The sequence below is a fragment of the Pan paniscus genome, chromosome 2 (assembly GCF_029289425.2).
Source record: "Pan paniscus chromosome 2, NHGRI_mPanPan1-v2.0_pri, whole genome shotgun sequence".
Classification (NCBI taxonomy): domain Eukaryota; kingdom Metazoa; phylum Chordata; class Mammalia; order Primates; family Hominidae; genus Pan; species Pan paniscus.
In genome coordinates this window covers 35,691,596-35,716,960 of record NC_085926.1, presented here as the reverse complement: position 1 = coordinate 35,716,960, position 25,365 = coordinate 35,691,596, and the positions used below count along the sequence as shown (strand labels likewise).

The 25,365-nt window shown below is 38.2% G+C and overlaps 1 protein-coding gene across 43 annotated transcripts in view; it reads right to left on the bottom strand.

The window, feature by feature from the left end:
* Positions 1-25,365, bottom strand: part of ARPP21 (cAMP regulated phosphoprotein 21) — a 157,197-nt gene that overhangs the window by 53,689 nt on the left and 78,143 nt on the right. For 10 of the 43 annotated variants that reach the window (XM_008951585.5, XM_008951581.5, XM_008951582.5 and 7 more), the window contains 6 exons: positions 23,492-23,551; positions 19,008-19,240; positions 11,007-11,240; positions 3,183-3,367; positions 2,227-2,331; positions 969-1,229 (listed from right to left, as the gene is read on the bottom strand). In XM_008951585.5, coding sequence (XP_008949833.1) covers positions 969-1,229; positions 2,227-2,331; positions 3,183-3,367; positions 11,007-11,240; positions 19,008-19,240; positions 23,492-23,551 — 1,078 coding nt within the window. Of the gene's footprint in view, positions 1-968; positions 1,230-2,226; positions 2,332-3,182; positions 3,368-11,006; positions 11,241-19,007; positions 19,241-23,491; positions 23,552-25,365 lie in introns of those variants that run through there. The other 33 variants (XM_057301677.2, XM_057301664.1, XM_057301675.1 and 30 more) reach the window with 9 other exon arrangements.

The window sequence follows — 25,365 nt, the reverse complement described above, 5'->3', positions numbered from 1 at the left end:
AAGATGAACTATTAATTAATCACTCAAAATAAAATGAACAATTTAGTGACAATTATTTCATGGTAGAGGGTTTTGTGTGGCTTGAAAAGAAAACAATTTATTCAAGATGTTAAGGCAGTGAAACAAATGATACGAAGGTGACACTGCACTTTAAACAGCTCATCCAATGCAATACTTCATAATTAGGATGGAATTTTCTTGGGATCGGTGTGCCTTGAAAATGGACCAGAAAATGCCTCTGTGCATTTTATATCTTGACAGTAATCACTTCTAATATTCTGCAAGGGATACCCAAGAGAGCACCAGAGATGTTTGGTGGTGAACAGTAACACATAATCAGTCTTTGAGAAGACAGTAAAAATCAGTGATCTGTGGTGTCTTACATGCTCAAGTCAATTAAATATGATTAATGGCTACCTGTGAGAGATGTGTGAGCTCTGCTTCCCCTTAGGGAGAGAAAAGGACTGTGGATATCAGCTTACCTTCCTCCTTTATATTCATAGAGGAGCTCCTTCCTGGAGCAGCAGATTAGCCCCAGAAAATGCTTGAGAATTGATAAGAAAGGAAAGAATGCATTTTTGGGGCAGCAGCAAGAGAGTATTGAAAGTCTCCTAGGTGCAGACCTTCCCCTTCCCCAAGGCTTTTCCTTCCTGGGCAATCCCCTGAGCTGGATATCACATGGGAGGGAATGCTTTCTTATGGTCTCTGTACCAGCAGCCTGGAAAATGGGATATTCCCCTGTTGTTTTCATGGGCAGTTGGATCAGTTTCATTCAACTCACTTTCTGAGCCCTATAACTTTAAACAACTGATGCATGAAAAAATATACTACTTCCTGTTGGTGAGGAATATTAATATAGACTAGAAAGGGAAGAGGGAGTGAATCTGGTTATTTTCTACATAGAAAGATAAAGGTCAAAATGCATCAGAAATCAGCTGTAGGTCACAGGCATGAGGAAGCACACCTACCTGTGCAGGCGGAGGCTGTTGCACAAATCCCTGTGGTGAGGGAGGGGGCTGGAGGACCTGCTGGGAGATGGGAGGGCCAGAGCCTGAGAATCCTCCTGTAGGAAGCTGCTGGCCTGTAGAGGCGATGACATAGCTGGGCTGCTGGGCCGGCTGTGGCATAAGGGAGGATGGGTAGACAGGACCTGATGGGGGTTCAGGAGTCTCCCCCGAGGACTGCCGGCTCAGGGTCATCTGGCCAAACTGTGTTGCCACATCATCTCTCTGCAAGTCATGGAAATAAATGAGGGAATTCACAGGATCAGCTTGGTAATAAGAGAGGCACTCTGAGGCAGACACAGGACACATTCTTGGAGTTGTGGGAGAGACAGGAAGTACAATTTGGAAAAAATAAAATAAAATAATTCTTCAGCCAGAACATAACAAGAGAACACAACATGACAAATCAGGTTTTAATCATCCCAAGAGAATCAGAGAGGACAAAAATTTTGATCCAAATATTTCTCTTTCAATGGAAACAAATTATTTTTCCACTGAAGGCACAGGCTCCTCAGGGTGGTGTTGCACACAAGGAAGGCTTGGTGTTCTGTCCTGAAGGGTCAGCTTGTCTTCCCAGCAGAAACCACAGAATTTGCCTCTCGAGAACACCCATAAGGCAGAACCAACTATACTCATCACCCCTAGTGCTGTTGCAAAGATGGAGCCAGGACCAGTATCACCAACAGGCTGGGTGGGATTATATTACTATATGAGGGAGTATTTATTCACTGGCCTGATCTGAAATTTAGGAGCAATGCTCATCCTTTAAGCTGTTGCTCAAAATGACCTAGTGTCTTGAGGGAAAAATGAAAGAAAATTGGGAGATTGAAATTGCGGGGACACCTACATCAGGAGCATAGGGTGATAATGGTTCCCATCCCAACACCATCTTTGAGATCTTTCCCGAACCCTCATGCAAAGTTCCTGTATCTCTCCGTTCCTGATTTCTAACTCTGAAGGCATTCAGTTCCTTCTTAGCTGGTATACTCTGAAAAGGGTACCAGACCACAGAAGCAGTCAGCATGGGACAGACAGATGACAGAAAGGAAACCATTGTTTTGCAGAGATGGGCTGTAATATTCAGAAATTAGACATTCGCACATACTCCTTCACAGTCAGCCCAGGGCACCCACCCAGTGTCAGCCAGTGGCACACAAAAAAGTAGTAAAATCAGAGAATATGCTCTCCTAGGGGAAAAAGTCATATACACATAATACAGTACCATGGGAAAGTGCTGCGTTGGAGACACAGGTAGGAGGTGCTGGGGAGGAAAAGAGACTGCCGGATATTGCACTGACTGGGAGGAAGCCTGCAGCCCCTGGACAGACTGGAGGAAAGAAAAAATTGATCAGCTGACAGAAAAGCATGGGGGTTGAAATCTCACAAAATGCACACCACTGTCCTTCATAGGCTCTCTAGGTTCAGTGCACTCCAGAAAGGGGAACTAGCCACCAAAGGAAAGTCAAGGCTCTGAAAGACCAGAGCCAGACACATTTGAGAGAGGCTCATTTGCACTTAGTGATTATTTCTTTAAGAAGTTACTGATGTACGTTTGATATTGTTGGTTAGATCCTCTGGGTCTGAAAATACTGCCCCAAAACAAATAAGTAATATCAAGAATTTAAAATGAGTTTCACTCTAGCAGCCTACCAGAAACACTTCAGGTTTCTATGGATGCATCTGTGTCTTCCCAGCAAAGGAGGGCAGCTCCGCATCTCTCTAAGAGGAGTATGTAGGAACAGCCTGTCCTCCCTGGAATTGACTGATTTCTGTTCTTCCCATTGATGAAGAATTCAGTATTGACTCTTTGCAGACATGAGCATTTGATCTGTGATGGGAATGGGGGAGGAAGACGATGCAAAGACCTAGAGTTCAGTCTCTGAGAGAGGCTCCTCCATACATTTAAAAAAAGGGCATTTAGACCTAAGAAAAAATCATTTATTCTCCCTACTTTCATGCCTTCAACTTGCAAGTTACTGCATGGGGCACTCACCTCTATCTAAACTTAAGGATTCGGATAAAATCCTGTCAATCTGCAAAGAACTCTATGCTGCCAGGTTTTATTTGTGAGGCTTGAGTGTAAAATATACCCTTCTCTCTGATTCTCTGCTGCTCTGAGGACTATGCAGCCTTCATCTCAGGGTACTTCCCTTCCCTGCCTTCCAACCAGCCCCCTACCTGAGTGACCAGAGGGCCTGCCATCTGTGGCTGCGGTGGCTGGACCTGCTGCTGGGGCTGCGGGGAGGGCTGCTGCTGTGGCGGCTGCTGTTGGGACTGCCCCACCATGGCGCTTCGCAGGGGCTGCTGACTGGTGGGTGGGTTGTATATTGCAGGAGTTCCATCGGGATTCACAAAGGGCTGGCCTGCAATGGAATCAGAACTTAGTCCAGGTAAGCTTCTCAATCTCTCCTTTGACATGAAGAACCACTCTGTTAGATACTCAAAAAGTAACCTAAAGTAAAGGGGCAGGGCAGTGGAAATCTAAGACCCCAAAACCTTCACCAATGTGAAGACCTTACTGTTTGTGACCCATCGCTTAAGCTAGGTGACAGTGGGAGCCCATAGCAATTTAAGAAGCAGCAAATAAATCGACCCCCTTCAGGGAGCTTTGCCAAAGCTAAATGTATCTGTGGACGGAGGTACCCAGTAGAGAGGCCTGTGGAGAAGCAATCTTCACAAAGCTAGATGTTTTGCTGCACTGCACCTCACAGCCATTAGTGAGATAACGTACACTGAAGGATAACGGCTGCTTTCCAGTTACACACCTCCAGCTACATTCAGTCACAAGTTATTTACCAATACATTTATTTTGCTGCTACTAAGCCTTGTCACCAATTCAGAATCATTATCAGTTCTTCCAATAAATATACAATGGAACATAACATATCCATTCACTCATTTCTCGAAATAGACATAAGCAAGGATACCCAGGGTTTTAGATTTTAAAAGTAGTACATCACAGAATCATCTTGTAATGGAAAAGCTAATATATATTCTTTTGCCTTATGAAATAATGGCATGGTTTACTATTATTAATACTGCTATTCGTCATAGTATTGCTTTGTCTTTGAGGAGTATTTTATAGTTTACAAAATAGCATCATTTGAGCCTCATCACAATTCCTGTGAGGAAGAAAGGTATCATTTCTCTGTTTTTCAGAAGAGAAAATGAAGCCCCATTCCTGGAAAAATTATTGGAATAAAAAGCTGAAAGGAGAAGAGCAAAGTGCAGTCAAGGAGGGGGTGTGGGCGCATAAAGGAGAGAACAAACCGATTTTCTATGTGGCAAGCACAGTAACAGGCACCTTACATGTATGATCTTAGCTCTCCTAACAACCTGCAGATGTATATTCTCATTTCCACTCTAAAGAAATTAGGACTCATGGGGACCAAGCAACCTATTCAGAAATATAAAAAAACAGTAAGTGAGAGAACTAGAAAATGACCCTGGTCAGTAAGACTTCAAAGTCTATTCACTTTCCATTATGCCAAGTAACTGAACTGAATTATCCAATTTTACATAATGAGTACATGGAACAACTGGGTAACGATGAAAAAAAATGTGTCGTAACTGAAAATTATTAATCAATGAATGAGAAGTCAGATGAGGTGAAGGACATGTTTCAAGGTGAAGTAACACCCAGTATTGGCAGATAAATAATGAGAAGCATCAGAACATGAGGAAATGGATTGGCAAACTGTTCATCGAACTACTTGTGAGTCTTTTCTTCCCTTTTCAGTAAATCCTGTAACCCTATTGGAAAAGGAGCAGTGGGAATATTTGTTCACAAGTTGAAGTCACAGAAATATTCTCTAGGAACCTGAGCAAAATACCTAGAGAGAATGGGGCTCCCAGGATGGGGTTGATATTTCAGTGGAAGGTCCTCCTTATCTTGGCATAAGGGAGATGGTGGAGGCAGCATGCTGAGCTCTGCCCTAGCACATGTTCTAAAGCATCTCAGTCCATACATTGTTCTGATACATAAGGCTTGCATGAGCATTCTTATCCAGGGTAAGAAGCGTGTGATGGCAGAGGAAAGAACAACAGCCTTATTCTTCAACAACATAAATAAAGAACAACCAAGGATCATCACTCATATGAGAAAAATTTTCAACAAAAGGGAGCAAGGGCCAGGCATGGTGGCTCATGCCTATAATCCCAGCACTTTGGGAGGTCAAGGTGGGCAGATTGCTTGAGCTCAGAAGTTCAAGACCAGCCTGGGCAACCGGGCGAAACTCTGTCTCTAAAAAAAATACAAACAATTAGCTGGACATGGTGGTGCACACCTGTGGTTCCACAGGAGGCTGAGGTGGGAGGATCACTGGATCCCAGGAGGGAGGTTGTTGTGAGCCAAGATTGTGCCACTGCACTCCAGCCTGGGTGACAGAGTGAGACCCTGTCTTAAAAAGAAAAATAAAAAAGGAAGACAGACAGGTAAATAATTTAAAAACTGACCCAGAGAAAATGAGACATTCTAGTGAAAAAAAGTACATACGATATTCATACAAGAACAGACTGTTATAACATGGGAACTAAGCTAATTAGCTAAATGAATATTCTAAATAAAGGAAATCAGTACCTCTGGGAGAGCCTGAGGAAACTGATAGGAAGACTAGATATATTCTAGGTCTCATTCTGAGTGAAGTTCCACTGATTTTCATATACGCAAAAATTTATTAAGGTCTGGACTTCAGATGTGTGCAGGTCATGCACTTCCCCTATATATTGTATAGCTCAATAAATTAAGAAAGTAAAATGGAGCAAGTTGGGGAGGAAAATGCTGAGATTGTAGTAAGGCCAAACAACATGCTCACTCGTAGAGAGCAAAAGCCTTAACTTCAGCTCACTTACGAATGGCAACCAGAGGTTATTCTTTCCCATTATTACCACAAATTTTGAGTGCAAATATATTTGTGTGTTAGTAACAAGAAACTTTAAATGTTGCATATTCAGAAACATATCTAAATTCTGATCCGTTTCATAACCAACAATAATGTGCTGTGATGGGGAAGCAAATGTGCCAGAATTATATTTGCAAAACAGTGACAAAATCAACTGTTTGGTCTTGCTCTCTCTTTTTTTTATGTTCTTCATTTTCCAGGCACTTGTTTTCCTATCACGTAGATGCATTTTATTGTTTTAAATGAATATTCTTTTTGAAAAATAACTTTCTTCTAGCTTCAAAACTGCAACCCATTTTTCCTCCCAAATCAGCAATTTGGAAAATGATTTTTAAAAGCTCAATATTAAAAAATGTGTAAGTCCATTTAGTGTTCTAATCTTTAATTTTCTTGTGTTTCATTTGTTCTATATTTTAAAAAGACAAGATAAAAATTGTAAGTACTTAACTTTTGTTAAAAAATCAGAGAGACAGGCATACGACTCCATCTGGAATTATTTCAAAATAAGTCTCATGCTGTGCACACACACAGCCACACACACATACGCACATACACATGTACATGCACAATGGAAAGGAAAAAGAAAGGATTTTTACTATATTTCTGTATGGCTTTTGATTTACCCCAATGAAAACTAAGGAAGTATGAAAAACTGATCATAACTAGAATTTTAAAACATAATCCCAAAATATTCATGTGTCTTTTGATAAATTCTAGGTCCTCTATTTGAAATATGATTAATATGCTGTGGGCTAGAAGAAGGAGATGTTTCTAAATAATTGCACAGAAAAAGCACTAAGGATTCGCTTAAGTAGAGAGAGATGGCAGGTTCTTCTGGAAAGAGAAGGGAGTACAAAAAATTGATTTTTATGCTCACCAAGGAGAGATGGAAAGAACTGAGAAACATAAAAGAATATGGATGCTAGAGAACAGAACAAAAGCAATTTCCTAAGAGACCCGGGATAGGTGACGATTGGTTTTCAATTCAGGCAATGACAGCCTCTCTATATTCCATGATTTCTACCAATCCAGATGCAATTACACTGAATACAAGCAATTAGTTTGAATGACAGCTGCCGAAGACTAAAGAGGAAAAAAGGACTGGCTGGCCCTCGGCCTAGTTAGCCTAGAGGAGGTTTTCATGTCAGAAACTGCACAAGCACGCTCAGCAGGCCTTGGCATGGGTGCTGGCATAGGTGAAGAGAGTGCAATGACAGAAATAAGCCGGGGAACTTTGAATGCAGAGCAGGCGCAGAGAAAAGGATTAAATGCAGAATGCTCATTTCTCTCCAATATATGACATTAGGTGAAAAACTGCTTTACTATCCACACCAACATGCATAATGGGTAGTAGATATTATTTCAATAATAATGTAATTATTGAGCACCTGCACAGTGCCTAAGACCTTGCCATCAATTTCAGGAAAGGAAAAAAAAAAAGCAAATAAAAAATAAGCACGGACCCTCCTCACAAAGAAATGAACTAAAGGGCAATTCACACAAGAAGTGAAGTAATCATATGCTCTTGGTTTTGAACACCAAAGCATTTCTGAATTTACCCTTCTGTCAAGAAAGGTAATTATTTAAAAAGAGAGAGAAGGGGTGAGAGAAAGAGATTTTCTTTTCCTAGTCTTTAGAAGATGATAGTTAAATTATAAGGGAGCTACTGATTATGGATAGACAAGGATTAACTTAGACCTTGCAAAGATACATTTATAGACAGAACACAAAATTCATGATTCATTTAATAAAAAAAGTGTAAGCAATTTGGATTAATAGATGCTAGAAGTCCTGATAAAAATAAAAATATAGAATTATGGAAGTCCATCAGAAGCATTTGAAAGAGAACAGCTCTAAAAGGCTCCTCAAAGTGAAGTCACTGCAAATGGCATGACTTTATATAACACAGTCTTGAACTTGCACCAGATGATGGCCAAGAAAAATATCAAAATAACATATATGAACATTAACAAGTTTTTGAGGGATGCCAATGCCTGTTGGCATTTCTGGATTGCACTGAGTTGAAGTAAAATAGCCCAACAAAGCTGCGCTTTCTGCTAAAAATTTCCAAAAGGAGGCTAGGTCCAAGACAACCAGAGGAAGATCAAACCCAAGATTCCAGGCTTGCCTTGGAAGAATGAAAATGTTATACAGGGACAACTTTGAAAAACAGCCTCTGTGACACCTCACTCATCCAGATGCCTGAAAAGCAAAGAAAGAACAGGCAAGAGGTCCTAAGTTAGAAATGGACCTGTTGAAAGCTGAGTCTGAGGCCAGACAAAATTAAAAGTTATGGTTATATTGGGGAAACTGCGAGGGTATATGTGAGTGGGTTGATTTCAATGTGCCAAATATTTAGTACTTAGTAAGAGCCAAGTCAATTGTGCTGACAAAGGAAGTTTCATTTTTTTTTCATTTAGTAGGCACATGATTGGCAGATACCTTAGTATTTTTAAATCATTACTTGTCTTATTCTTGCTTAAAACAGATGTTTTATCAATTATAATTTTGCACATGAACCACGTTCCAAATATATGACATTAGCTGAAAAACTGCTCCATTATCCATCCCACATATATAATGGGTAGTAGATATTCCTTCAATAATGATGTAATTATTGAGCACCAGTACAGTGCCTAAGACTTTTTTATCCATTCTGGAGAAGCAACAAATAAAATAAAATAACTAAGTATGGCTCCTTTGCACAACAGCTTCTAAGTATGGTTGTAACAAGGAAATGAGCCCAAGGGCAGTTCAAATGAGAAGCAAAATAGTCATACAATCTTGGTTCCTAACACCCAAGTATTTCTGTTGTGTACTTGGCAGAAAGATACTTTAAAAAGGGTGAGAGGTGTAGTTTCTAGATTCACAGCGATGACAGAAAAAGATGAGTTCCAGCCCAGAGGAGGCAAACCTTTAGCTTCAACAGTAAAAGTCATATAAGAAATTTGATAGGTAGATACATGTACATCACACACATACATATACTAAAGATAGACCTATATATATACATAACATGCATTATATATAATGCATATATGTACATACACATACATGTGCATATTTTCAATTTACAAAATAAATATGTTCTAGAAAAGAGGAAACATAATCCACCTTGCATCTCATTGTATAGTATACAATATATGCATACATTTCCTTTTGGTTTAGGATATTTTAAATTTAGCATTTGTCAGATCAGAAAAATATGTATGGAGAAGCTGTTCAACAGTGTTATTAAATCCTTTTCCTTAGCTGGGATCCTTTTACAAAAGAGATATTTTGATAACAGCTCTAAATGACTCGGTCCAATGAATAAGAATTGGGACTTGGCATCAAACAACATTCTGTTTCTTTTTTCTATAAACAAGATTATAGATGATAATATACACATACACATGCACAACTATGCTATCATTACAAATAATATTCCTGCATTGTACCCTAAAAATACTCTGTTGAGCATTTTCAAAACACTCTGTAATTTTGCTTAAAACAAACCACTCAAAACAAGTGGTTAAAATGTTCTCTTTTCTGCAAGCCCTCTATCTCAATTAAAAGTGAAAGAATTTAAGCCAACAAAGTCAGACAGTACTTTGATTAGTGCCCAAAGTAAAGAATATGATCCTGGTGTTCTTTTGATTTTCTTTATAGTGCTTACAATAATCCAGATAAAATAAAAGCAATCTAAAAATCCTCCTTAGAAATATCTAATCTGAAGCTTTCAAACGGTTTTCAATAAAATGATTATGCCTTTCTTCCCTCAAGCTTATGGCATTTTCAATATGTCTCAATCAAACACCATGACTTGGGAATGTGCCATATGTTTTATGAAAATGTGGCAATTATTCAAGTAACTATTTTACTACAGTTCTCATGTTTCTCTGAATTTCCTAATTACTAGTAGCATTACATTTGTGAGAAGATTGAGTCAGATAATTTTTATGAGATACTTATCCAGTTTTGCATTTTTGAGTTTAGCTAATTGAAGAAATAGTCTGGAATGATCTAAACCAAACTTCAGATCTCTTTCAAGACAACTCCATTTATTGCCAATCCCTAATAAAGACATCTTAAGAAGTGACTAGTCAATGTCAAGCTTTCTAAGCCGGGGATTCTCAACCATGGTACCACCAACATTTTGTTCCGGATAATCTTCTGCTGTGGAAGTCTGTCCTAGGCCTTGGGGGATGTTTAGCAGCATTTCTGTACTCTACCTACTGGGTGCCAATAGCAGCCCTCTTCTCCCCAGGTCATAATAATCAAAATGTCTCCAGATATTGCCGAATGGCCTTGGGGGCAGAGACAAAAATGCCCCGGGTTGTGAAGTTTCCTCTGCAAATAGGCAGATGTTCCTGAGTTCATTGGCTGACGTCAGAATCTCAGTGCCCTCAGTCTTTTGAAATCAATGTGGAAGTCAACTGACCCAATAGAAAAATGCAAAATTAAAGAACCAATGGCCATTCATCACAGAAGAAACTGTAATCATAAAATGAACAATTTTCTAAACCCCACCAAAATCAGTCTAAGCCTGACATTTCTAAAATACACAATAATTTTTTCTCTGTATTCTCTTCGCCACTGCTGTTTCTTATTCCTTTCATAGGAGCTGGCTGAAATTCTAAGGTTAAAAAGCAACTTTTAGAGTTAATGGTCACTGTATGTCTCAACTGATACTTCAATTCCAGAAAGATCCTTGGATGCAAAAACACTTTTGACATAATACAAGCTAACTGGGGATTTAGACTGACAAACACAAAGTTTTAATTAGTATATCCCAACTCATCACACCATTTTCTCGCGTCTTAGCTCTTAAGCATGCATGACAGACACCACAGTAAAAGAAAAAAGACAGAAAAGTAGATGCTTCTGGAAATATCTATATCTATACATCAATATAGATATTGATATGAAGATATAAATATAGAGTTATAGATACTGCTGTAAATCTGCTCTTTCTAAACAAAAATGCTTCATAACAGTTCATGCAACTAGCTTTCCTGTTCAGGAATTTTCAGAATACTTGCTAGCAAATTCATAAGATCAAACATAAGAACAAACATCTGAAAGCCTTGTGTCCCTGATAAAGCAGGTAGTAACTCACCTGTGTGTGGATTAAGAAGGATGCTTCCAGGCGGGATGCCTGTTGCAGCTTCAAGTGGAAGGAGGATGTAGCTGGTGCTGCTGGGAGCAACCTGGCCCCCTATTCCATTCTCTGGATAAGGCACACAGCCTGGAGAGCCAGCTGCCACACCTGAGACTAGGGGTGTGCTCTGGAGAGGTGGATGGGTGCGGGACAGCGATCCTGAGGAGCCTGCACTGCTGGAAGACTCCGAACCTGGCATAGGGATACGATCAACAAATCATTCAACACACAGAGATGAGAGAAAGCACCAATTTGAGTCTAATTGCTCACTTTTCTGCTACACATCATTAAAGAATTTGAGACACATGCTGTAGGATGAGATTAACTAATGCCCCTCTCATATTTTGGCCTCATATTTTATTGAAATATTTGCTACTTATTTTTCAAGTGTGTCAATTTTCTGGGAAAAGAGGAATTAAGAATGAGAACTTTCTCTCAGCCTTTTCACAAACTACTAGGGTGATAAACTGGTAAAGGGTACCCTAAAGCTCTGAACTCAGTACCTGAAAACTCCCTCCTATATCCCCAAGTAGTTAGTACCATGGAAATGTCTTACTAAGCTGAAAAATATGAATAAAATGACAGGGATTGTGGTTAAAGAGACTGCAGCTTAAGGAAGAGCCCTATGATGTGAAGTTCATGTGCATGGTTCTGAAGTACTGCTTCTCTGACACCTATACAGCTGAAGTCTGAAGGGGCCTAGTCATAAATAATCTTTTACCTTCATGTGTGAGTAGAAGACCTGGGATCATAGTGTATACGAGCAAACGCATTTCAAAATCAAATAGGATCCCTTTTTTTTTTTTTTGAGACGGAGTCTCGCTCTGTCGCCCAGGCTGGAGTGCAGTGGCGCGATGTCGGCTCACTGCAAGCTCCGCCTCCCGGGTTCACGCCATTCTCCTGCCTCAGCCTCCCGAGTAGCTGGGACTACAGGCGCCCGCTACCACGCCCGGCTAATTTTTTGTATTTTTAGTAGAGACGGGGTTTCACCGTGTTAGCCAGGATGGTCTCGATCTCCTGACCTCGTGATCCGCCCGCCTCGGCCTCCCAAAGTGCTGGGATTACAGGCGTGAGCCACCGCGCCCGGCCCAAATAGGATCCCTTTTAAGGAGTGGCATGGTTTAGCAGAATGTGATTGAGTGTCAGGGAGACAAAGATGAATCAGGACACTGACTTTTTCTAACCATCTGACCAGAGGCAACTTTAAACCATTGAATGTTATTATTTTTGTGTGTAAAGTTGAAACTTTAGATATTAAGGATTAAAAAAAAAAAAAAGGATGGGCTGGGCACAGTGGTTCACGCCTGTAATCCCAGCACTTTGGGAGGCCAAGGCAGGTGGATCACAAGGTCAGGAGATTGAGACCAGCCTGGCCAACATGGTGAAACCCCATCTCTACTAAAAATACAAAAAATTAGCCAGGCGTGGTGGCACGTGCCTGTAGTCCCAGCTACTCAGGAGGCTGACGCAGGAGAATCACTTGAACCTGGGAGGTGGAGGTTGCAGTGAGCCGAGATTGCACCACTGCACTCCAGCCTGGGCGACAGAGTCAGACTCCGTCAAAAAAAAAAAAAAAAAAAAAGGCAAGGAATCAAATAGATGGTGGGCATTATTATTATTATTATTATTAATGTAATATATTTAAGTGTTTATGGTACTGCACTGAATTTTACATATTTGAAGAAGTCTTATCGATATAGCTAAAAGGTGGACCAAAGAGGGCTTGGCCTTATAATGACTGAGTATCCTTTAAATGACACAGAATAGTAAAATAATCATGATGTTTATGGATTCTGAATTTTTCAAACACACAGGTAACAGGAACAGTGTGCAGAAGCCCCTAAGGTGAATCTAACAATCTCTTCTGTCCCACCATTTATAGATAAAAATAGAAACATATCCCAATATATCCATTGGGCACTCACTGGCATTTCACTACAGCAAGAGACAAGCAACCCCAGTACCCTTAACCACAGCTCTTCTGGGTACTAGGTATTAACCAGAGCAGCCAAGAGAAAACACACTAAGTAAAATTTATATTACTGCAAATTCAAACTAATAGATTACTTGTGTAATATCACAGGTTGCAAGAATGTAGTACACGAGGTTGATTAAATCATCAGCCTACACTATTGATTATGTTATTAAAAATGCATTCTTATGTATTATTAAAGTCAAAATATATAATCCATCACTAACACTCTTTTCAAGATTCTACAATATGCCCTTAAATTAAACTGGAGTTCTTTTAAAATAAGTGATAGGAACATAACATGTAAGTGCGGAGAAGAGGGGCAATTGGAGAGCATGATAATCTTTAGAAGAATGATAATATTTATTGACAACTTAGTATGCGTAAGCACTTGAATAAACACTTAAATGATGACTAATACTGCCTCTACAGATAGGAAAACTGAAGTAAAAGGAAGTTAGGTAATTCAGGTCAGCTAGATATAGCTAGATAATGGCAGAGCTGGAATTTGGTCTATGCAGACTGATCTATAGCTCAAGCTTTAATCACGACCCCGCATTGCCACTTGAAATTGTACATATGCATATACCATGGCCTGTCACAAGTGTTCTCAGTTGGGCATCTTCTCTTGCTTTCCCCATGACTTGATTATTAATAGTGATAGTTTTATGTCAATTCAGGATGCTCCATCTAAGTGGTTTAGAATGCTGATGGGGCTATGAATAAGGCATGGGGAGAAAAAATAAAAAATGTAAAAAGAATATTGAAAATGCTAATAATAGTTTTGAGACTATATCACTGAAATTATGACTCTGTGGTCATATTCCCAATGCAGACTGTAGTGTGTGTTTATGGACCTGCTGTGTATAATTTGATGCTACGTTACACATTTGACACTAGAGTCAACAGCAACAACGTAAACAATTCAACAACAAAACCTCCTGTACCAAGGTATTTAATGTTATGCAAACATGATTCAGCTCATCTCCAGACTGAGGGGCTAGGCACTGAAAAAGAGTTGGGGCCAAGGGAGCACGTCCTAACTCAGATTTGAGCTATAAGCCAGTGATGGCATGAGTGTGTGTGTTAGGAGGTATGGGTTGATGCAGACAGACTGAAGTGTCACAATCCAATCCAAAGAGTAATTTAATTTTGGTTTTAGAAGGATGGCCATTAATCACTGATTTACAACATTATACCCTTCCCTTACCTGAGGGAAAAAAAAGCAGCATCAATAGGAGAACTGAGAAGACAATGTAAATGATTTGATTCCACAGGTTAAAGGAAGGAAGGAAACCTAAATTTGGCTTAAATTCTCTGCACATGCAAAGATGAAAATAAAGTCAAACCTCTTCAAAAGGATGGCTCAGCAATCAACATATGGCCAGGATTTACTAACTGGCCCTTCTGATTGGCTTTGACCAGCATGTAAACATCAATCACCAAGGCCAGGGAGAGCCATATTCCACACACAGCCGGTGTTGCTAAAGTTTGTGATTAAACACAAATGCTAGTAAAAGGCAAGGGACTGGAAGTGTTCAAAGATTTTTTAAAAAATGAAATTGATATTTGAGAACTTTTAAGATTTAGAATGGCTGAGAGTTAAAAGTATTTCTGATTCCCTTTCTTCAGAGGTTTAATGATAACCATGACAAATATTTATACAGTATGCATATGTGACAATCACTGTGCTAGTTTCTCTATAAGAATTGTCTAATCTAACTTTTACAGCAGCCTCATTTTGAAGAAGAGAACTGATCTTCAGATATGTTAAATTTCCCAAAGCTCAGTTTGTGGCAGAATCCAAGCTCAAACCCAGGCAACTTGACTCTACAGATGGCTCTCTAAGCCTGTAGGTCATGTTCATCTTCTTATCATTTAAGCAAGGCACAGACGGGGGCCAGGGCCCTGACCAAGCCTGTGCCAAGTTCTAGGAGATACTAGATTAAAATTCCATGCTACTCACAGTGGAAAGCTCAGAAACTGAAGCTGAACCCTAGGGGGTAGCCACAGGGAGGAGAAAAAAGAAGACATCCAAGTGGCTAGGTGAGGGACTCAGGTGAACCCTCAAGAGAAAAACAGAAAAAAGAAAATGGGAAACATGACAAAAGATAGAAAAAGAGATCACAAGTCAAAACAAAATGAAAAGCCAGGAAAGGACAGGGCAGAAGGGGAAGGACATAGGCAGATTCCCTTGGAGCAGAGGGAACATTCCCAGGGAGGAAGGATACTTCCCAAGGAGGAAGGATACTGGGTTTTAATTCTAGTTCTGCCACTTACTAGCTGTGTTTTCTTCAGGAAGTGACTACTTTAGACCTCAACATACCCTTTTGTAAAATATAAGGTACCAGACTAAATGGTGAGCAATGGTAAGGAAGATGACCTTAATGTTCCCCTCAGCTTGACCAAACTTTTCACTGGTTTCTTCCAGACTGGAGGCTCCTCACCTCCCTATACTTAGAACATTTATGCTCCTTTGAGATGTAAATCTCCTAGCCTCTTGCCACTTTTACAATCCAGGAAGCTCTTTCTTAGGTACCTGGGAGCCATCCCTTTGAAATCTAATCATCATGAAAAATAGAGCCCCTATCTCTCAATTTCTGTGGGAGGATAGGAGCCTAACTTCCACAGCACCAATTAGCAAGCACATGGAGCCTAATCACATCACCCAATTTCCTCTATAATGTCCTCCAAAATTTTGCCACTAGCTCACCCCAGTGCTTGAAGAGTCTCCTGCTTTTCGATTCAGTGGAGCTCAGTTCTCTCTCTAAAAAGAGAGATCATAGTCTTGATCCCTGTTGCAATAATAATGAATACATTCTCTTTTGCCTGCACCATCTGGTGCAATTTTTCTTTTACAAGGACCACAAATCATAAAGGTTTTATTTCTGAATTATATAATTCAAGAAAATATTTCCAGATTCAGGGGGTCAGTGTTCAGTAGAATAACCTAAAGCTTCCAAAATTACAAGAAGGAAGAGAGTATCCACGATGTGTTAGTGCAGTAATGAAGATAAAGACAAAGAAGAGGAAGTGGTAGAAACACGGGGTGTCTTGCATTGGATCAAAAAACACTCCAGGATGTAGGCAAGGAATGTGACAATAGCAGGAATAATAGCCTTGCATCCAGAAAACATCAAGCCAGACCACCTAAAATTAGTAAAACAAAACAAAAGTACATTTTATTTCTCCAGAGCAGTTGTTTTTGAAGTGTGGTTCCCAGGCAAGGAGCATTGGCATCAACTGGGAACTTGTCAGAAATGCAAATTCTCAGGCCCCATCCCAGACCTATGGGCTCAGAAACTCTGGGGGTGGGTGTTGCAATCTGGGATTTAACCAATCCTTTGGGTGATTCTGATGGAGCTAAAGTTCAGAAACCCTGCTTTGAAGATCAAGATGGGGGAACAATAGTGACAGTATAGCTAGGCCAATGTGGTAAGAAACAGATGTCATACCCTTATTTCTGAACCACATTGCTATTAACAAGAAACAGCTGAGGTTGCCGCACAGGTGTCATTCAAGTGCTTTCGGTAAGGAGGATACAATCGCATCATCTGCCTCCAGAAATGTGTGTTGGGCATCTGGTAGGCAGCCCAGGCCTCAAGAGAATGTGCTTGTACATTCATACTTCAGTAATATGCTTCCTTCCAAAACGTAGGAAAATGTGTTTCCAATGTGGAAAAAGTCTCATTATTATCTATTTAAAGCTAGAATCTATGTAATTAGAGGAGGAGAAGAGTAACTTAAATGTCACAACTCCAGACTTGGTTTCTGAAAGGTCATAAAAAAGTTTGCAATTCCACTGTGAACAATTAGGTAAAAAACTGAAAACTTGTGCTGTTCTGAAGCTCCATGACAGCCAGACTGACAGCTTTGCTTCATAAATCCATCTTGGGAAACTGTAAGTTTGTTTTGACATCCTACCTTGATCTTCTTTAAGTTTTTATTCCCTTCCCATGCCTGCACTTTGACAAGCTTTCAAATGGAGACACTTAGATTAAAAGAAAAAAAATTCTGAAGCACTTACAATCTCTAATCATTCTTCAAAGAACATGGCATTTTAACATTTTTGAAGTGTTTTAAATGTTTCCAAAGAGCTTTGCTTTGGAAGTGATTGGGGGTTGGTGCATGAAGAATGACTATTAATTTAAAAATCTTAAGAGCTCTTTTGGTGTGCTGGAATTTTTAAGTGCACCATTTAAAGTACTTGGTTTTCACATTTTAAGGAGATTTAAAACTATTAAACCTATCTTAGTTTACAAGAGCTCAAGTGTACTACAGTGGATTTTCTTTACTTCAGTTGCTACAATAGTGGAATATGAGAGCAATTAATTAGAGTAAGAAATCAAGAACTCACCAATTAGTGAATAAAAATTGCAGAAAGGCAGTGTGAACCCATCTGAATCTTTCCAAGAATCAGGGTGTGTGTATTATGTAGTGACTGTAACTAAATGCTATTAATTTTCTCCCAATATAGGAAAACATGAGATAATTTTTAGGAGGAATTTGTCAACAACCTAATTATGTTAAACCATTAGCAAATGAACCCAGATTTTGCATGGAGGTGGGGAACCCCTTGGCCCTAACATCAGTGTAAAGGGTGATTGGGAAAATATCCACAGTCCAGGGCAGCCCATGTCTAAACTCTAACTGGGGTTCTCCATTCTTCATCCCACTCCTGCCTTGGCCTCCCACTCACCTGTCACTTCAGGAGCCTGAATGCTCCACCCATACAATCTGACACCCAGAGCATACAACAGAATCACAACTCCCAACCACCTCCCCACCCAAACCAAGAGAGTGTCAGGGAATTTGATTTTCTAAGGCAGAACCAAAACAAAGCAAAAACAATTACATACTAAAATCACAAACTTCAGTTCATGGAGTGCTACTGAATGGTCATTTGTCACCTTCCTGAGATTTTAGGAGGTATTTTAATTGTGAACATTTGAAAATAATCAAAAACAATAGTGAATAATCTTTGGGAGACAGAAGAGCTAGAAATGGCCGACCATGAGGGCATTTTGCAGACTCATGTGAGCATCGTGGTGTATGCTTCCATCAGTTTAAAGTTGTTTCAAGTTAATGGCTCTCCTAGATCTCTCATTATCACTCACCTTCCAAAGACTGTTCATGCAAACTTGAACTACCTACCTCAGAATATCGTTATTTGCTTCACTTGGAAAAAAACATACAAGCACCTGGTAACTTGGAAACTCTAAACCTCTCTGACACTCACCTGTCTTATCTGCAAAGCAGGGGAGCAAACATTAAATGGCAGTAATAAAAATGAATAAGAACTAGAGTTTATTGGGGGTTTATAACTTGACAGACATTATTCAAGTTGCTTTGTGTATACTGACTCTTTTAGTCTTCATAATATTTCTACAATATAGGTACTATTATTATTTCTATTTATCAGATGAAGAAAACAGAGGCACAGAATGGTTAAAAACCAGGTCCAGGATCGTACTAACAGCATTCCAATGCAAGAACGAAAGCTATTAATATTATAATTATCCTACGGCGTGTTTTTAAGGAATAATTCATATTACTAAATTTAAAAGGAACAGCAAACTTTTGCTAGGTAGTTACTGTAATGCAGGTGCCATGGTAATCATTTTTATATAAATAATGCAATTTAAACTTCCGTTTAGAGTAAACTTAAATGAGTAAACTTAAATAAGTTAACTTAAGTACTTAAATTAAATACATAAACACTAAGTCTACTGAGGTGTGTTTGAATAACATTATATAACCTACATTTTATAGATAAGAAAACTGAAACTTGGAGAGGTTAGTAACTTGACCTAGGCACATAACTGGAAAGAGGCAGTAACCTATTTAAATTGTACCTTCTGATTTCCAGCTATCCCTGTGATTAATATCATCATTATCAGTCAACTGAAAGTCAGAGGGAATGGTGACCATATGGCTTGGGTAGAATCCAAAAAATACCACAGGACATAAACACATTCAGTACTAACTACCTGCTTTGGACAGCTTCCCGGTACTCCTAGTACTGGAAGTGCTGTCACCCCTGGTCAGCACCGTGATGCCCCCAAAACTCGCCGTCTTGGTCATGGCGGGCTTTAGATTGCGGTTGGAACTGTCGGAGTCTGTGCTGCTCCAGGCCCTTTGGTGGTCAGACCACTTGAGTTCATTTTCTGAGCTGCTCTGTCGACTCCCAGATGTTCTCCCTGAGCCATCTCTGTTGCCCCTGGAGTACGACCACCAGAAAGATGCACAGGGACAGGATTACCTTACATGCATGGTGTCGGTAGGCACAGAGCAAGGCTTTTCTTGGCAGGTGATCCACACAAGACCCTTCCTGCCAACCCTTTTCATTAAACCAGTTGCCTCCCAGTGTTACAAATACTTTGATGATGTATAGACAGATGACACATCACATATAACACATAGGTTACAAACAGAAAAACCAAACCTAGAAATGTTACATGATCCCTCTGTCGGTGAAGGAGAAACAACTAGAAAGACATGTCATAAAATGTAATTGTTAATTTCTCTTGCAAATAGAATAGGGGGATAACTTCTCCTGACTCAAATCAATAATTAATTAATGTTCAGAAGTAATTGTGATCTTAAATGATTCTAAAAGTAACTCCCACCAAAGAAGACTTTTTCTCTCTCTTTAGCACAAAATAATTGTCAATGGAAAAATGCACATAGATCCAGAGAAGCTGTTAATTCATGTTCCAGCTTTATGAGATACACATCTGAAATCACCAAGGCTTTGACAGATAGGATAGAAATCACAGAAATTACTCTATTAACCTGTGGTAAGAATTTTGCCCACTGAGTTTAACCTTCATGGTCAGAGGAAAGAACCCTTTAATTATTTTCACGTAGAAAAACTTTTGAAAATAACAACAGTGTAAACACTATACTCTGACACAAAACTTTCCAAGGGGAACAATGGAAATAACAAAAAAAGCTCCTCAGGTGAAAGAACACATTTGTTCAAACTTCAAATAGAAAAAAGAGTAAATGTATTGGAAGAGATCCAATAGCCAGAAGTGAAGTTTGAAGACTCTAGAGTATCTCTAAGAAATATGCAAAATTGCATGTGTTTTATAGAGAAATTTGACGAAATTTGCATTTTCATTGGTTTCCAATCTGTCTAAAGCATAACTTTGTTAATAAATTCAAAGCTTTTTCTGAAGATAAAAATAATGCATCAGTAAAATACCTTAAGGTTTTAATGGATTATAAATAAGTAAAGGGAATATAAATCTTGGTCAGTAAATATAACACCTAACTCATATTAACAATGAGACATATTTAAGCCTTGATTCAAATCTCACAGATGTGATTGGTAGCTTCATTGAAAAATATTTTAAAGACAATAACGTACTGTTGAGATGTTTGAAGTGCACTATGTGATTGAAATACTCACCGACAAAATTGTACAGACAGTACAAAGAAAATTTTAAGTGTTGCTTTAACTTTACTCACTAAACTTTTTCTTTTATTTCAGCCAAACATAAGAAGATAAATGGATCCAAGAAATAAAAATGAAATAACTGATTTGTGACAGGAACTTTGTAAAGCAAAGGGAGGAAGGGGTACAGAATATTCACAAAACAAAAAGCACTTTCGAGTGAAAGATTAGATGAAAATACTCAGTGCCCTCCATCCTCTATTAATATTTTACATTCTCTCTGTTCTCAGTACCACACGGATGGCTGGTTTTAGAAATAAGAACCACTTGATGAAAACCAAGTTGTAGGTATGAATGCCAGACCTTCACCAATGACCAGGTGGCTTTACCTCTTAAACTCCTTTGACATTCAAGAAAGCCTTGGGAGATAGAGCGGAGAAATAAATAGCCTTTTCAAGGGCTTGCTATTCCATTTCTGATTGTCTTCTCTTTAAATCTCCAAATTCAACTTCATTCTTATCCCATATAATCATGAGTATGTTAAACTATGTTTTACAAAGTCTAGCAAAATCATTGTTTAGCAACTGTGAATGCACCAGAAATATGACAATAATCTCATTTGCAGCTAATTTGAAATATTTATTATAGAAAAACATTGGCTTGATGATTTGGGAGTGGTGCTTAGCCTCAGAGTACAGGATGCATGAGATGGATGCTCTCCATATGGGGGTGATCCCTTGTTCCCATTACTAATTCTGCTTCAATAATCTCTTTAGCCATGAACTCTGCACCTCCATGGCAGGAATCCAGACTTTCTGTAAACGCCAGTGTGACTGTGCCTTTTAGGTAAAGAAGGTGGCCACCACTATTTCTGGGTGCAATTTAGTGTGTTGTAGTCTACACCCTTCTCCCTGGTAGAGCTATTTTTAGAGCTGTAAGAAGTTCCTTTAGACTTATGTCACATCACCTGCTCAATAAGGCAACCTAAGATTTCTTTAACTTCTCTACCTCTACCTCACTAGCTCAGATCACTGTCCTAAACCATAATCTGTACATTTAAAAAAGAAAATTTAAGTTGCTGCTTTAGGGAGTTAGCATTAATGAGATTGAAAAATAATGTGTAACTCTAATTTATGATTCCTAGGTATTTATACATTAAAATATATTTTGTACTCCTCTATTTTATGTTGCACTATCATCTTAACAGTGTTGAAGTGCGGTCCAGTATTGAATTCCAAATCTGTTTGGGTGTGGGATCATAGGCATTGTAGAAAACCACATGCACAGGTGTCTTCCCTTCTCTCCTAAGCCCCGTCTTGGTCCTCCCCTACTGGAATCCAGGAAGATGACAGTAATGGGATATCTGGTCATTGGAGCTGGCCCTCTTGTAAGTAACTAGAATTTCATTCCAAGGTAGTTATAAAGCATATATTTTAAGCTCTGTTTCTGTGCTGATTAACATAATTGAAAATATTTATTTTCCTTTATGTCTATATGTATTTTTTTTTTTTTTTTTTGCACAGGTTACTCTCCTACTGGAATCATCTACTGGAATCCAGGAAGACGATAGTAATGAGATATCTGTCATTGGAGCTGGGCCCTCTTGTAAGTAACTAGAATTTCATTCCAAGGTAGTTACAAAGGCATATATTTTAAGCTCTGCTTCTGTGCTGATTAACATAACTGAAAATATTTATTTTCCTTTATGTCTAAATGCATCTTTTTTGCACGGGCTAGGGATGATCTACATCTTGAATTGCTTTTACAATTGTGTGAATGGTTTTGTGCTAAGTTACCCTTCTGAGTTTCTGTGCTTGGTGATTTGGGTGGGTGATGAAATCCATATTTGAGATGGCTAACCTGAGTATATGGTAGCTCTGGCTTGGGGACAGATTTGGGATTATGTAAAACTAACTGGCCTTTAGGGGACAAGAACCCATGTTTTATCTATATCAGCCTAAACAAACTAGGTCACAGTGTGTGAGCGCAGGACTAATGGTAAATTTTAGCTTTTCTCTGAGTTTTCAAAAGAAGTGCAAAGTTATTTTCTTAAATCTTCAAGTGTGGAAAAGAAAATTAATTGTCTAATAATACATAAGGAAGACTTCATAATAAACTTAATAGTTCAATCTAGAAAAGTGAAAGAAGTCCAAAAAGAAGCTTCTGTTTTTTGTTTCAATCAAAGTGTAAGATAACAAATTAATTTTACTCATAATGAGTTCTAAAGTCCAGACTTATTGCAGAAAATGTACTTTCTCAACATTCAATTCATCTGATTTTCTTAGTATTTTCTTTCTTTTAAGTGGATAAGAGTTTTGTTGTTGTTCTTGTAGTAATTCCTGCAACGGAGGTAAATCCTAACATTCATAAACACATTAACACATTAAATATATGTATTGGATACTGAGTATACTTACAGTACTGTGTACACTTTTCTCTACAATGGATGTCAGATATACATTGAATAGAGCAGTGAGAAAATGGGTATGGTCCCTCTGCTTTCATAGAGCTTCTAGTCTAGTATAGAACTTTAAAAAAATTATCATCCTATCCCCTTATCCTACACAGATTTTAATTTAAGTATTTCATTTTAATTGGAAGGAACCTCATATCTTTCTTCAGAAATAAAATTCACCCTTGAAAACACACTGTTTGAAATAATATAACAGATAAAATTAAAAATTAGTTACCCAAGTAGGGCTATCATTGATTTATTTTCCAGTGTTGAGAATGTATGTACAATTGCAATCTGTCAGTGAAAATTTAACTCAGTGTAATTTACTAAAGTTAATTTGGGAAAATCAAAACAGTGTGCTACCAAAGTTAGCCCCCAAAAAGCAGAAAACCAGAAGAACCCTAACGAATTGTAGACGAAGTGATAGATTTCCAGTCTCATATCTCATACTACCCAATATGACTTCCACGCTAGCTATGTAACAAGCTTTACAAAGAGATAACCAGACTTTTTTAAATGAACAGATATATTTTACACGAGTACACTAATATTTAACATTGATTCTACCACATAATCTGAAAAAAACACAGTTTAAGAAAGTAAACCATACCAACCGAAAGAGCTGTCTTTTCTTATAGGTCTCATTGCATATGTTACTGTCTTCCAAGAGCCTACTGGAAATGAAAAACATGATTTTTATGATATAAAACCTAAGGGTACTAAATGCCTTGTGTTACATGGATGTGTACTCTACTACAGCACAAATCAATTCCATACAAAATTTTATTTATATGATGTTGAATTTTACCATAATAAATTAATGCCCATAGAATAGGATTAAGATCTCTACCCTAGGATTAAGACACCAATGCTAGGTAAGGAGAAAAGAAGGAAAGAGGAAGCAGAGGGAATAGAAGAGGAGAAAAGAGATTGATATAGGTATAATAGAGATTTAATTAAATACATTAGTAGTGATTTTTTAGAGTAATATATTAAAACTATTCTTCATATTTTGGCATAATGAAATATTGGCATTCCAGAGGCACGTATCCAAGAAATGTATTTATTTTTGGTGGTAAGTCACTTAGATTTTTGGTTTCCAGGACCATCAAGACCTGTTAACCTAAAGAGAAGGCAATACATATATATGTGACCAATTATTGTAATGTTGGATATAATCCAACATAATATAAGGGACACTCAAGTGTAAATGGATAAGATTAGGGAGGAAGATAGGGAAAATCATTGGCTAGAAGACGAGAGAATAAGGTTTCCCATGAATCTGAATTGTGAATGCTCACTTAATCTTTCTGGCAAAGATAGAGTATTTTTGGAATCCTTTAGAAATCACCTGCAAGATGTCAATGCTTATGGATTACTGATTTTACTGTAAATAGGGAATATTTGTCTAAATATATATGGACTTTGAAGTTTTCTGTGAATCCCTTTTATGTGTTTCTCAATTTTATCTCTTCTTCTGAAGAGGTTATTCTATTAAGGGGTTTAGTCACGTTACTTGAAGATTTCCAACTGCAAATATGAATGATGGAATTTTTTAAGCCAATCATCTTTAATGTCCAGTTTAAATTTCTCTGAGTACTGGCATTTAATCAAACAGTCTTCATTTTAATCAATGGTATAGGAATACACATTAAGCAAACCCCTGAAATAAAATTAAGCACCACTTTATTTATAGATACCACATTTTCAAATCAAGTTGCTCATTTTGATGCCTCTTAAATGTGATTAGTGCAGTTAATTTGGATTCCTTAATTTGCCCTGAGTATCCGCAATTAAATCAATGGGGCATTTTAATATATATGCCAATTTAGAATGATTTTTGAAGGGTATATATTAAGTTTGAAAAATTTTTGCTCTTATCGCCAAGATTTTCTTTAAATTTTATAACCCATTTATTTTACAACAACTACCTCCCCCTACTAACTCCTATGCCAGGTACACTGCTAAATCTAGGCCAGTTTAGATAAGATTTTCAAGGTCAAGTCTTTTATGAAGAAAAATAGATTGTTTAGAATAAAAAAACTGAAAATATTATTCCAATTGTTACTTGTATAGCTATATATTGTTATGGGGCACAGGAAGTGGCCAATAATACCAAATATACGCATGCCTCTAGCAGACTACTAAATAAGCCAATGAAACTGCAAGTTCCTGTGATGTCTCCATATTTATTATTCTTAATGCCTGGTGAAGGTAATAGGAAGTATACCTTTGCAAGGACCAGAAATTGAGACTTTAAATAAGAAAAAGTTTTACAATTCTGTTTGGAATTAACTGAAAGAAATTTTTTTTTCCAAATTAGATCATTTTTAGATGTGTTAAATAACATATATGTGTGTACGCATAGATATATGTATCTGCTAATACATATATTCAAGCACACACATATATGGGATATATATTTATGAATACACAAGACACACATGACAGACGTTGTTCCTCTAAAGACATGGAAAAGTAAATTTTA